General features: G+C 40.1%; 1 protein-coding gene across 9 annotated transcripts in view; it reads right to left on the bottom strand.

Moving 5' to 3' along the window:
- The window catches only part of CC2D2A (coiled-coil and C2 domain containing 2A), a 112504-nt gene that overhangs the window by 41349 nt on the left and 57250 nt on the right, over positions 1-13905 (bottom strand). For all 9 annotated transcript variants that reach the window (XM_074321527.2, XM_019740860.3, XM_074321533.2 and 6 more), the window contains 3 exons: positions 6791-6947; positions 4461-4608; positions 1689-1827 (listed from right to left, as the gene is read on the bottom strand). In XM_074321527.2, the coding sequence (XP_074177628.2) occupies positions 1689-1827; positions 4461-4608; positions 6791-6947 (444 nt within the window). The remainder of the gene's footprint in view (positions 1-1688; positions 1828-4460; positions 4609-6790; positions 6948-13905) is intronic.

The raw sequence follows: 13905 nt of genomic DNA on the forward strand, positions 1-13905 counted from the left end.
ACATTAAAATTTAATAGTAGCAAGGCAGATGCTGTTATACTCATTTAGTAGCTATAAAATGTACCACAAATCTTTTTTTCCAAAAAATAAAAATTATAAGGCTCATTTTTGGTATGCATGCTCCCCTAATAGTTGTTATGAAGATCTACAGACTGAAAAATGAGTTATATCAGTGTATTACTAGGTGCCTTGTAAATAAGATAATTCATATGCACAGTGTATATAAAATGTATGTGTTTTAAATATATTTAAAAATATTTTAAAATACAATCTTTTACTATACTTATGCACATAAGTAGATAAAGGCCCCGGAGTCAGGTGATCAGCATCACTTAGCTCCATGGCCACGGGCTCCTGCATTTAAGCAGCACCTCATGGCCTTGGTCACTGAGAAAAATGAGCCAGAGATGGATCTGGGTGCCAACATCCAATGCCTTTGAACCCTCGCACAGAAAAGACAGCTTCAGTGCCACTGAGAGGCCGAGAAGATGTGGGCTGCACTCTGCCCAGATGCCTGCTAGCTCCTCTGCTGGGCGTTTTCCAGCTGTGACCTCCTCCTGGGCAGAACGAAGGCCAGACAGCAGAGATTTGTTGGGGCTCTGTGATGGGAAAGCTGATCCTGCTGTGAAAATCCTGGTTCACAGAGACCAGTCAGGAAGGCAATCCCTGTGTTTCGTCCTTTTATGGGAGGCAAAGTTACAAAGGAAAATGGAGGTGGCACTGTGTTACTGCTGATTTAAAGATAGCAATGCAAATGCGATTTGAAAACTTTACACTTTAGGTAATATGACCTGTTCTTTCTAATATTTCTCTATCCACACTAAAAGTATCATGTTGGAAGGAGTTTATAAAGACAAAAGTCAGAAGCTTGCTTTGGGACTTAACCTGAGAAAGACCAGGGGAGAAATGCAAATTTTCATCCTCCTGGCAGTTACCTTACTGCTGCACTTCTACTAATAAACATGGTCAGAGACTGTGTTGCTGGATCATCTACTTATTTATTATATTTTTGTGGGAATTATGATATTGGGAGTAAAAACATTTGTATTTGATACCAAGAAAAATCATTTACTGACTAATGATCCATTTTATTTATAAATTCACTGAAGAATTTTGAATGTAATGAGAGATACAAGCAACTTTCATAAATACTTAAATGAAACCTAAATGATAATCAAATTAATCACCAAGCAAGATACAAACAAACAAAACCAGCATTTCATAAAATGCCCCATCAATTCATCCGAGTGTGATGGGAAGGGCACCTACTGTGAAATCAGAGGAAAGTGGATCTGAGTCCTTACTGGCCGTGTGACTTTGAGCAAGTAACTGAGTGTCTGCAGTCGGTTTCCTCCCTTTACTTAGGGGTTTCACAGGGGCTTGAGGTAACGACAGTAACAGCTAATATTCATTGCACACTGATTCTGTGCCTAAGTGTTGTTATGTAGCAGCTCATTTCTCATAACTGTGAGGGCACCTCCGTGCTTAGAAGCATGAGTGCCTGCCCTGATCACGCAGCCAGGTCAGAGCAGGGCTGGAACAGAAGCTTTGCATTCACTCAGCACTCATGTTCCTAAGCACTATAGAACATAGTGTGAAAGGAAATGCAAAGGGCTGAGCCATTTCTATCATTATCATCACATCATGTCAAGAAATAGTGTGTGTGCACAGTTCTCCTGCCACGTTACCGAGATTAGCTGCATCAGAGGGGCATTATTGGGGTCATTCGGATCGAGCTTGGACTCTGCTGCCCACTTGGCCAACTTTTTCATGTCCGTCAGTCCTGAAGTACCAATAGATGAGATGGCGTCTGCTCTTTTCAAAGCACTGGAAAAAAACAGGTTCATTCCATGAGATGGACTTGACCACAGAGCAGTTTGCATCAGGACCGCAAAATCCCAGGGATGCATTATTTAATTATTCTCCATAAGATTGTTTAAGGAAGCTGTCATTCTCCATGAGATTGTAAGGAAAGTCTTCTGCCATTTTTCCTTCCTTGATGATTGCTATTAAATATGTTATAAGGACAGTAAAGAAGTATGAATGGTGGGAGAAAATATTTGCAAACCACACATCTGATTAGGGGTTAATATCCAAAATATATAAGAAACTCATACAACTCCATAGCAAAAAAAAAAATAATAATAATTAAAAAATGGACTAAGGAACTAAATAGACATTTTTCCAAAGAAAATATTCAAATGGATAATAGGTACATGAAAAGTTTCTCAACATAACTAATTATCAGGTAAATGCAAATCAAAACTATTATGGGATATTACCTCACACCGGATAGGATGACTTATCAAAAAGAGAAGAGATAGCAAGTGTTGGCGAGGATATGGAGAAAAGGGAACCCTCGTGCATTGTTGGTGGGACTGTACACTGATGCAACCACTATGGAAAACAGTATGGAGGTTCCTCAGAAAATTAAAAGTAAAACTTAACATATGACCCAGCAATCTCACTTCTGGATATGAATCTGAGGGAAATGAAATCACTATCCCAAAGAGGTATTTGCACCCCCATGTTCATTGCAGTATTACCATGTTTCCTCGAAAATAAGACCTCGTCAGACAATCAGCTCTAATGTGCCTTTTGGAGCAAAAATTAACATAAGACCTGGTCTTATTTTACTATAATATAAGACTGGGTCATATAATATGATATGATATGATATAATATAATACAATATAATATATAATACTGGGTCTTACATTAATGTTTGGTCCAAAAGACACATTAGAGCTGATGGTCTGGCTAGGTCTTATTTTCAGAGAAACAAGGTATTTACAATAGCCAAGTTATGAAAGCAACTTAAATGTCCACTGACAGGTGAATGGATAAAGACAATGTAGTGTATAAATACAAAGGGATACTATTCAGCCATAATAAAGGAAATCCTGCCATTTGCGACAACATGGATGAAACTTGAGGGCATTATGCTAAGTGAAATAAGCCAGACAGAGAAAGACAAGTACTATATGATCTCACTTATATGTGGAATCTAAAAACAAAAAACAAATTTATAGAAACAGAGAGTGTAATGGTGGTTACCAGAGGCAGGGGACAAATGGGTGAAAGTGGTCAAAAGGTACAAACTTCCAGTTATAAGATCAATATGTCCCAAGGATGGAATGGACAGCGTCGTGACTACAGTTAGCAATACTGTGTGGCATATTTGAAAGTTGCTAAGAGAATAAATCTTAAAAGTTCGCATTAGAAGGAAAAAATTGTAACTATGTTACATTATTATATTGTATACTTTAAATTTATACAATATTATATGTCAATTATGTCTCAATAAAACTGGAAAAATAAAAGAAGTACAAACTGGAAAGAATACAAATGTGATGGTCCCTACAGCTGCCTAGTGCATGAAAGTGTCCCTGGATAGGCTCACGCTCAGGCCATTGGGGAACCATCTGTAGCTGAAGCTAAAAAGAAAAAGAGAAAAAATAAACATGCAACTAACGTAAGCATAAACTTTGGATACCCCTGGATCCCAGAAGGCGGGGTTGTCAGCTCAGTGAGTGGGGCCTTATTAGCAGTACTGCATTTCTCATCACTCACACCGTGTGTCACCCCTCTCCTGAGCTGCAGCTTTAAGGCCCAGGAAATTTCCCTAGCACGAAACTCAATGAAATGAATGCACTACGCTTATACTCAGAGGTACAAACAAGCATCCACTGGAAATGCCTGCCAGTCTCCTGCTGAGAGAGTGCAGAGCAGCCGTTATCACAGGGGCAGAGTCTGTGTTGAGGGACAGGGCATACAGGGAAGAGAATAAGCCTGTTCTGTTTTCCCACATGTTGAATGACATTCTGGGACTTGGAAAGCGTCTTCTCAATGATCAGAATAAGTCCTTTTATTTTATGGACAAGGCAGTTGAGGCTTACGGTGGTAAAATGATCAACTCAGGACCCATCTATTGAAGCATGAGAGAAGCAAGAGTCAAACCCAGGCTACCTGGCTCCTAAGCCCAGGCTGCCTGGACAGGCATCAACCACAAAGCAAGGGGCCTGCCTGGGGCTCTCTTTCTTCTGTTCTCTGTAGAAACCTAAGAATCTAGCCATCAAGGAAGAGGACTGAGCACAGGGACTTACCTATAAGCAGAAGGTTCCACACTAGTCATCATTAGCAATGATCCCTCACTTAGGACCAAAATCTACAGCTCTGTGCAGTGGACTCGCATGCCTATACAACAGGGAGCAGAATCGCTCACAGAGTTGTTGTGAAGATTAAATAAGAGACAGTGCTTTTCTCTGTATCGTATACTGATAAAGGCCAAATATTTGTTAGGCTATTCATATTTTAATTTTTACCTTAAAGACAACAAAATCTCCTGAAATTACTGGCACAGGACGATAAAAGGAAAAAATATTTGCAAGCTTTTCCCCCACCAGACATCACTAATGCGAATGCTGACTCTGCTCATCAGTTTATCTCAGCCAACTTACCTCCTAAATCCAAGGTTCTGCTGTGACAGCGGAGGAATTAAAGGGATCCCATTCTCTCCAACGGCCCATGCCACACTGTTGGACACTTTCCCTGAGGTCATCAGAATCAGTTGATTACTACCGTCCGCTTCAAATGAGAAGGGTACCCCTAGGGAAACACCAGGTCAAACAGGGTGTTGTTTAGAAAGACAGAGCGAGCCCAGCCCTGGTGAGAAAGCAGACAGTAGACAACGGAACAGTGTGGGTGGGGGTGGCGGGAGTGGGTGGGGGTGGCACACATAATTCCACATCAGGACTTCAGCTGATGATGCTCGGAACCAGCCGCTTGGCTCTGGGTCTGACAGTAGACATTATAGTGACCGATGCCCTCTGGAGTGGGACCATCTGTGTGTATATTCTGGCTCTGCCACCTCACAGCTGTGTGACCACAGACAAATAACTTCTCTGAGCCTTAGCTTCTTAATGTATAAAATAAGGGGAATAATAGTGTCTCCTTCAAAGGATTATTGAGAAAGACGTTCATTTATTCATTCACTCAGTAAATACTTAATTGAGCTCCTACTTTGTGCCAGGCACTACTCTAGGCACTGACGACAGAACTAAATGGATGAGAATCCTTGTTCTCATGGAGTTTATATTCGAGTAGGGGAGACAGGCAACATGTAAGAATAATAAGAGAAATGGGTAGTATGTTACAGGGTGATGTGTGAAACATCAATTAGGGAAGGTATACAGAAAATGTGTTTTGGGGGGTGTGGAGGGGTTGAACTTTTAGATGGGATAGCCAGGGGAGGAACTATGAAAGGGGGATTTTGAAAAAAGGCCCGAAGAGAATGAGGAAGTGAGACATGTGGAAATCTTGGGAAGAGGTAGTCTTGGCCTAAGGTGGGCGGGGCCTGCAGTGAGGAGCGTGGGTTAAATGAGGAAATGAGTGCAGAGCACTCAGTGCCTGGCCACTAGTGAGCTCTCCACAGGGCGAGCTGTCACGAAGCTGTGAGGCAACAGGAAAGCCTCGCTGATTCGGCCCCGCTCATTGGAAATTAATGATAAACAGTCTCTGGGCAGCATGTTTAGTCAACTAAAGGAGGCACTTCAGTATAGCAACTTCACACTCTGGATTTAATAGTATTAAATCCACACTCTGTGTTAATAGTATTAACACAAAACAATACCACTATTACACTGTAATAGCATTGTTGTGTTTTTCAAAGATCTTTCCTACGTATTATTAAACATTCCATCTTGATCTTCAAAATAACTCTATAAGGCACTGAAGGAGGTAATGTTAGATCCATTTCATGAATAAAGAATACGATATTCAAAGAGGTTACGTGACTCCTAGGGTCACAAGCTTGTCAGTGTCAGCTGAAATGGAACTAAAGCATATGTCTTCAGACTTTTAGACTGGTGATTGGATTTGAGCCTCAAATAATTCTTACAAATAAATCTCCAGATAATAACCTCACAATAAAAAAATCATCAAACACATGAGGAAACAACCCATCATGAAAAAAATGGCAATAGAATCAAACCAATAAGCAGACAAGTGTTAGAATGATCAGATACAGAATATTAAAAATATTTTTAATATGTTTAAAAATAAACAAAGTAATGAATGAATAAAAAAAGAGTGAGACTGAGAAAAAGACAAAAAGATTGTTACAACTGTCCAGACTGATTGGAAAAGAACTAAATAGAATATCTAGAGGTGAAAAGTATAATAATTTGAACAAGAAATGCAATGAGTTTCAATGATTAGGCACCGATTGTTGGAAGACAGATTTAAAGAAATTACACAGAAAGTAGCAGTGAAAGAAAAATATACCAAATATATTAAAAGAAACTCCAATAAACTTTAATTAAAAAAAAACAAAAGAAGCGTAGTGGAAAGAGTGAGCTGGTCTATCGTATATCTAACCAGAATTGTAGTAGTTAAGAGAGAAAATGAACAATCTCCCTTTCATAATTATTTAGTCACTTCAAACTTTTCAGCCTTAAAATAACACCATGATGTAAATCTTTTATGTGCAAAGCTTGTCCTCATTTCACATTATTTTCTTAGGAAACGTTCCTAGAAGTAGAATTAAGGAATCAAAGAGGTCATTAATTGACACTGTCAAACTATGTTTTCACAGTTACATGAATTTACTGGCTACCAATAGTATAGAAAAAAACGACTTTGCAAAAAACAGTTTATCATTATTGTTTTAATTTGAATTTCTGATAGCAATTTTATAATTATCTGGTTGATTCAAAAGTGAAAAAGAAAAAAATATGTTCAAATCTGATAGTGAAATTGCGAGCCACTGAGAACAGTTAATTTTCCATACCACTTCCAACTCCCTCATGGTCCAGTGTCACATGCTGGTTACTGCTAAACTCCACTTCCTCAATGGGAGCCCTTCCGGTGATAGTGGTAGTTTCAGGAATAGGCAGAAACACTTCAGCTAGCAAGGTGGTACTACTGTGTCCAACTGTTTCATATACCTGAAATCGAGGAAGAGAAGCAGCAAAATTAAAACACAATAGAATGTGCTCGCTCCCAGAAAATTCGTCCATTTCATTGTTCTGGTCCACTGGTCCACCGTAGGGCGCCCATCTCAGAATGCAAAGTCAAATCTCAGGAAGTTTCAAATCTCCTCAGTCTCAAAAAAATACTGTCAGACTTTGAATCAGGATCCAAATGTGTCCTGTACATTGCAATTGATTGCTATGTCCCTCAAGCCTCTTTCAATTTGTAGGTGACCTCCTCTTTTTTATACTTTTTACCTTTTTTAATGCTTTTCCTCTATATCTCTATTGGTTCAGAACTCTAATGGAAAGAAGAAGTGCCATTTATTGCTTGTCCCAATATCTCATAAGAGCCCACAGTTTTATAATCTTATGTAGCTTGTTGTTTATTGCACATAAGACCTTGGTTTGACCTGTTGAATTGTGGACTCATTGGCATGAAGTTTCAGCCTGAGAATATGGTGTGTTTTCTTTCCTTTCTAAAACTTTCCTTTTTTGCTACAACTTATTTCACCGCGGCAGCCCTTTATATGAAGCCTACTGAGGGCGTTAAGTCTGTTACCTTGTCTAATCTTTTACCACATTCCCATGAAGGATGGTTTGTGAGGAAGATTAAGCAAGACAACAGACCCAACAATTCTATGATGGACTTGAGGCTCAAAGATGGGGAGAAACTTTTCCCAATCACCCATCTGGTAAGTGCAAAGCTGGGAATCGAATACACAGATGATTCACCTGAACACTCACACTTTTTGCTGTGTCTTCCTCAGGGGCCAAGGAAAACCAGAAAAGTGCTTAAAAAATTAAGAATCCTTGTATAGCCATCATCATGATCCATAAAATAGAATTAGTTTAGACAAGTTGGTGAGAAATTATGATTGGAATAGAATTTAAAATCTGAATAAAAAAACAACAACGAAAAATGGAAGTACAGTGAAAACAATGGCTACAATCGAAGCTTAAGAGATCACCTCAGCATATGTACTGTGATCCGAAGGCCACTGAGCTCTTCCTGTCTCAGACTTCCTGGTTGCCCAGAACTCTCAAGGGAGCTGCTGTCTCGGAGGTCAAGGGTGCACTGTTCACTTTACTGCAGGTGCTTTGACTCACTCACGTACCCAAGCTGTGCCTAGGGCACTAAGCTGCATTGTCTCCCAATACCCACTTATGTGCCACCACTGTACCCTTTGGCTTCCCTATGGGACACTTACCTATTCTACCGAAATCCCTTTTTTGTGTGTCCTTGGTCTCACTGGATGGTGAGATTCCCGAGGGTAGCGATCTTGCTCAATTTCCCTGTGACTTCCCAGGACCTACATGTGTGAATTAATGTATCTAGAAGGGAACAGGTAACTCCTAATAGAGGTAAGGCATTAGATGATAAAGCTGTTGGTGGTGCTGTTCTCTTGTCTGAGCAGCTGGTAGACTTGGGGGTCGGATGGCTCTCGGATTTTTTCAGCTGTCTGATTATATTCCCGAGGTGACTGTCAGCTGCTCCCACAGTCTGCAAAGGGCAGTATGGTGAACAAGACAGGGAAGCCTTGTGGTCCAACCAATCTGGGTCTTAATCCTGACGCTGCCACTTGTTAGTTGTGTGACCTTGAGCATGACCATACCCCCTGTCTGCTCTTATTGTAAAATGAGGTTGTTTGCTAAAGCTGAGTAGGAAGGCAGTGGTGAAGCTTAGCTGAGATAGATCAAAAGTCTCTCTCCTTCATTATGAGCTCAAAAACTGCTGCTGCTGCTTCCCCTGGGCAGTTCACAGTAGGCACGTGCATTTTTGTAGTAGTTTGCAGCTTACAAAGCTCTTTCATGAACATTACCAAATATCTTGTTGAATATTCTTGATCAATTGATTTTAGTAAACTTTATGAAATAAGTATTTCTGTTATTTAAACTTGTTTAATTTAAATAAAAGACTTGTAAGATCTTATAAGATCTGTCTTTTCAGGACATCCTAATTTTTTTTTTTTATATGAAGACGTTAATCTGCTGAGGATTTATAGAAAATTTATGGCATATACTATATTTGTAATTAAATCATCAATATTTCTGGGTACCCAAAGATAAGGAGGTGAAAAACAAACTACATTAAGGCTTAAATGCTTAAAAAAAATCAAGACCTAATAAAATCTTGTTATTCAACTTAGGGGAATAGGAAACCTACTAAAATACCATTTATGATGGTGAGATACTTTAGAAGGTGATATAAATGCAGTAATTAGGATTCCATAAACCTTTCCTGACCTTGTATCTCTATTAACTTGTACGATTTCAGAATTCCAAAACACTCCAACATCCAAAGCGGTTAAATAAGGGTGTGAAACATATTTAAAAATAAGAACAAATGCAAATATCCAGGTGTATTACATCTCCTTTCACAATAGAAGAAGCTAGTGTTTCTTTACTTAGCTGTATAGGACAAAGTGGCTAATTATATGCCTCCAGTGGCTTTGCAAAAACATGCCTATTAGACTTGAAAAGTTCATCAAATATTGTAGAAGGACCAGGAGAGCTGCTTCTGAGCTTGTTTTGGTTTGTATGCCTGTGGGTGTGTCCTGTGCTGGTCACCACGCTTCGTGATGACCAATAAACGCTCAGTTATTACAGAAAGAGCATTTCTGCTGGATGTCCTTGTTCCCAGAGTGTGGAGCCACATTCCTGTCAAGTTTCAGGAGAGGAACTGAATGAGGACACTGATGCTGGATCTGTAGGACAGAGGCAATTATGAACGCCAGGGGAATGGAGGGTTTACTAATTGGGACCACTGTCTCAGAAGACAATTATCAATTGTTTTTGTTTAATAAGGAAAAATGGATTCCATCTGACAGAGCCAAAAAACATCCAAACATTTCCCAGACTTTTCACCCTACTCCTTTAGGGTGGCAGTAGTTCTATTTAATGCTAGGATACAATCCTGTTTTTTAAAAACTAGAAAATGGGCACTTTGGATTTTAAGTAGGTGTTTGTAAATGGCTTTCTATATAATTAAGTTTAATTTTTGTTTTCATTCTAAGTCAGGGGTTCTCAACCTCAGCACTATTGATATTTTGGGCTGGATGGCTCTTGGAGGTAGCGAGCTGTCTTGTACACTGTAGGATGTTTAGCAGTATCCCTGGCCTCGGCCACTGGATGGGCCAGTAGCACCCCACCAAATGTGATAATAAAAATGTCTCCAGACACCGGATGTCCCCACGTGGGGGGCAAAATTACCTCTGGCTTGAGAAGCACTACTCTGAGCTTGTATGTGTGTGTGTTTGAAAATGGAATGTTAATGGAGAAACATGATAGGAAATATAATTTATGTTCAACTGTTTAGAAATCCCCGTGTTGCGTAAAACAAGGCAGCAGTGAATTCACGATAGCAGTTAGATCAACTGCTGCCAAACTGGGAATAATTATGGATTTATTATTACTTCCCTTGGATTTGGAATGTTGCTTGCTTTGAACTCAATAATCTGGGGCAAATTTACCTGCTTCCAGTATTGAGAATTGTATAGATAAGAGGAACATTAGAAATAGAGGGACAGTGAGTTAAGATAGATAAAAGACAATACTCCATCATGAAGGAAAGTTTATATTGCAGGATTTTAAATGTCAATTCTCTGATTTTAAAACAAAACAAAACACAGTTTCCTATCTTGCATTTGGTGTTGGATCCGGTACAAGTGAGTGGTTGTTTTTTAATCTCAGCTGCCGTTCACCAGTCTGTTAGTCAGTCACCTCTTGGCGGATGTCCCTATTTCCCCTCAGTGTTGAATCAAACCTTTCCTACTTTGGGGCCACAGACTCCTTTCCTTCCCTGGGAGCCCCCTCAGAGCCCTGCCCTCCTGTGTCATCACTCCCACCTCCGAGGACCTTTCTATCACATCTTGATCCCACCCCACCTAGTATCCTGTGGAATCCAGTCCCTCCCCTTTCCTACCCACTCCCCTCGCCACTTTCCTTTTTATTTTCAAAGTCATCGATCTTTTCTCACATCTGACAAACATCCTCAAATCAATCACACCCTTAAAGTAAACAGGATCCCCTTTCAAACTCTTGATCCATTTCCCTCCTCCCCTTCTCTGCCAAGCTTCTGGGAGGGGAGCCTCCTCTTGGAATCTGCATTTTCTCTCCCTCCACCCCACTGGACCCAGTCAGCAGGTCCTCATGTCACTACCCACTGCAGTTTAGTGGCCAATCAGGGACCACACCCACTTTGTCGTTCTGTTTCTCACAGAACATATATGCACAAAATACATGTCCAATAAAACGCTTGTTGGAATGAATGTACAAATGACAGGTGGGAGCAGCATAATGAGGTGGATGAGAGAACAGGTTGTGGGGTCTGGGCCCTGGGCCTGCCACTGCCTGGCTGTGTGACCTCAGGCCAGCGATGTCACTGGGGACAATAACACAGCTACCAGAGGAGTGTTGTGAAGATTCAGTTAGTTCATACACAAAAATGGTGCCTGGTGTATTGTAATGGTTCAATGACTGTCACACTAAATATTGTTAAATGTCAACACAACTCAATACATAGTGATGCCTAAGGTTGTTTTTTAAGACTTCTCCCACAGTAATTAATTCTCAGTGTGACGCAGAGATACATCAAATTTTGGACTTTGCTCTTCTTTACTGTTATACTCAATTAATATAGTGAAATGAGTGTGAAATACACTGTTTACCCCAAAATAAGACCTAGCCGGACAATCAGCTCTAATGTGTCTTTTGCAGCAAAAATTAATATGAGACCCAATCTTATACTATGTAAGACTGGGCCTCATATTATAGTAAAATAAGACCGGGTCTTACATTAATTTTTGCTCCAAAAGACACATTAGAGCTGATTGTCCGGCTAGGTCTTATTTTCGGGGAAACATAGTAGAGCCAAACAGACCAGGGTTTGAATTCTGCTCTGCCATTTGACTTGCTTTGTGTTATTAAGTTACTCAGTATCTCGGAAGCTCAGTTTTCCCCCCTTTAAAATTGGGAGAATAATAGTAGCTGTGGTTTTCTTCAGGATAACAAGATGGCATACCTAAGAACGTGGGGTCCTGCAGTAGACACTTGCTAAATGCTATTTCCTAGAGATTTCCCCCATTTTCACGGGTTCCTGTCCAGGCCAAGCTCCCATCTCTTACGTTTAGATGACTACACCTGTCTCCACCTTGCCCTGTGCGATCCATTCTCCCTACAGCAGCCTCTCTCCTTCCACCTGCTGCCGGCCCCCTGGGCCCTCTGCTCCACACACTCAGCGGTTCCTGGCACCTACTCCCCTGAGCTCCAAAGGGTGGCTCTCCACAATCTGACTCATCCAATTGAGTGAGTAGATAAGACATATATGAAAAAAATATATATGTTTTGGCCTTATGTCCATAAAGGACCAACAACAACCACAATGTGAACAACGATCCTTCTCCAAACAAGATTGGTTTTCCACTCCAACCGCGCAATTCTGTGGTCAAGCCAGAGAAGTCAGGAGAGGCCTTGGGTAGGGAAACTCAAGAAGAGCTGACTCGGTGAAAAGGAAACTTTCCCTATTTCAATCCACATGCCAGGAATATGGAAGCTGAATAGGATTGATTCATAAGGAAAAACAATAATGCTAAAAAGTGTAGAAACCATCCTGCAGTATTACATAGCATTTGTTAGTTTGGGGAAGTCAGCAAGATGAATGTGGGGTGATGATATTATAGATGTGAGTGATAAACAAAGTAAAAGGGGTAATCATCACAAAGCCTTTTCATTTCTAAATCAAATTTCATTTTTGTGAAAGGCCAAGCATTTATTTTGGAAAGACCTCAGAAGTTAAGATTTCAAGACTTTTCTGGAAGGACTCTGGCCCCACTCCAACTCTCCTATCCCCTGAAGTCCAATCTCAGCCTTCCCTTGGCGTCAACTTTGATTCACTTCCTGTTTACTCTCTTAAGTCAAACTGTCATCAAGTCTTGTCAGGTCCCCCTTTCAAAGCTGCAGTGCTGCTCTAATTAATCCCTTCCTCCCATTTCCACTGCCAGGCCCTGATCCCACCCCTCACTCCCGGCTTTTTGTGCTAGCCTCTGGATTTCTCTTGTGCGTTGTAGGACTTCCTTGGCATTCTTATCTCCAGCCTGGCTAGGAAGCACTCAGCCTCATGGTTCAAAACACGCAGGAAATCAAACATCACAGTCCACACTGTTCCCTTCCAAGGTCCTGTATATCGGCACACTGCCGAGTATTAATATCTTTGTAGTTCTCTCTCTCTCTCTCTCGCTCTCATCAACTAGCTGGGTTTAAAGCTCCCAGAGACAAGGCTGTGTGCCCTCCTTTCTATGCATAGCTGCCAATTCTCCTCCACTTGCCTGGCTCAGTATCAGACAGTTAGCTCTTAACAAGCAAACAGCAAATATTCAAGCTTTGGCCGTTGACTCATCAATTGTATTATGGTTTTGAGATTCTTGGAACTTTTTCTGAAATACATGAGGGTCTAAAATTGAGAATTCGATAGCACTCGCATAAACAGATGCATTTAAGGCGATTTTTCTTACCCGTCTAAAGTTGCCAGTAATTCTTGAAACTCTTCTAATTCAAAAGTTACAAATTACATGGAAAATTTTCAACTGACATAGTACTATTTCTAGAATGTTGAAATATAATATCCTCTAAATTAATTTCATCTGTAACCACTACTCAATTATTAAAAATTATGCCATGAGCCATTAAGATATGGGATTTGATCAGTTACCAAATCTCTATAGATAGCTTAAGAACTTAAACAACAGTCTTTTTGTTTGTAATTTTTAAAAGATTACATGATTCAATTTTTAGGGTAGGGCCAAGCTAATTGCATACAAGTATATTTTTTGATATTATACAATAAAGTTTTGCTTGTTTATTTTTTAAAAAATCATAGTTTAGAGAATTACTCTTTTCACATTACTTTAAACATGGTTTTGATTGTAATATTCAC

The sequence above is a fragment of the Rhinolophus sinicus genome, chromosome 1, assembly GCF_057876585.1.
Source record: "Rhinolophus sinicus isolate RSI-liver-muscle chromosome 1, RSI-T2T, whole genome shotgun sequence".
NCBI lineage: Eukaryota > Metazoa > Chordata > Mammalia > Chiroptera > Rhinolophidae > Rhinolophus > Rhinolophus sinicus.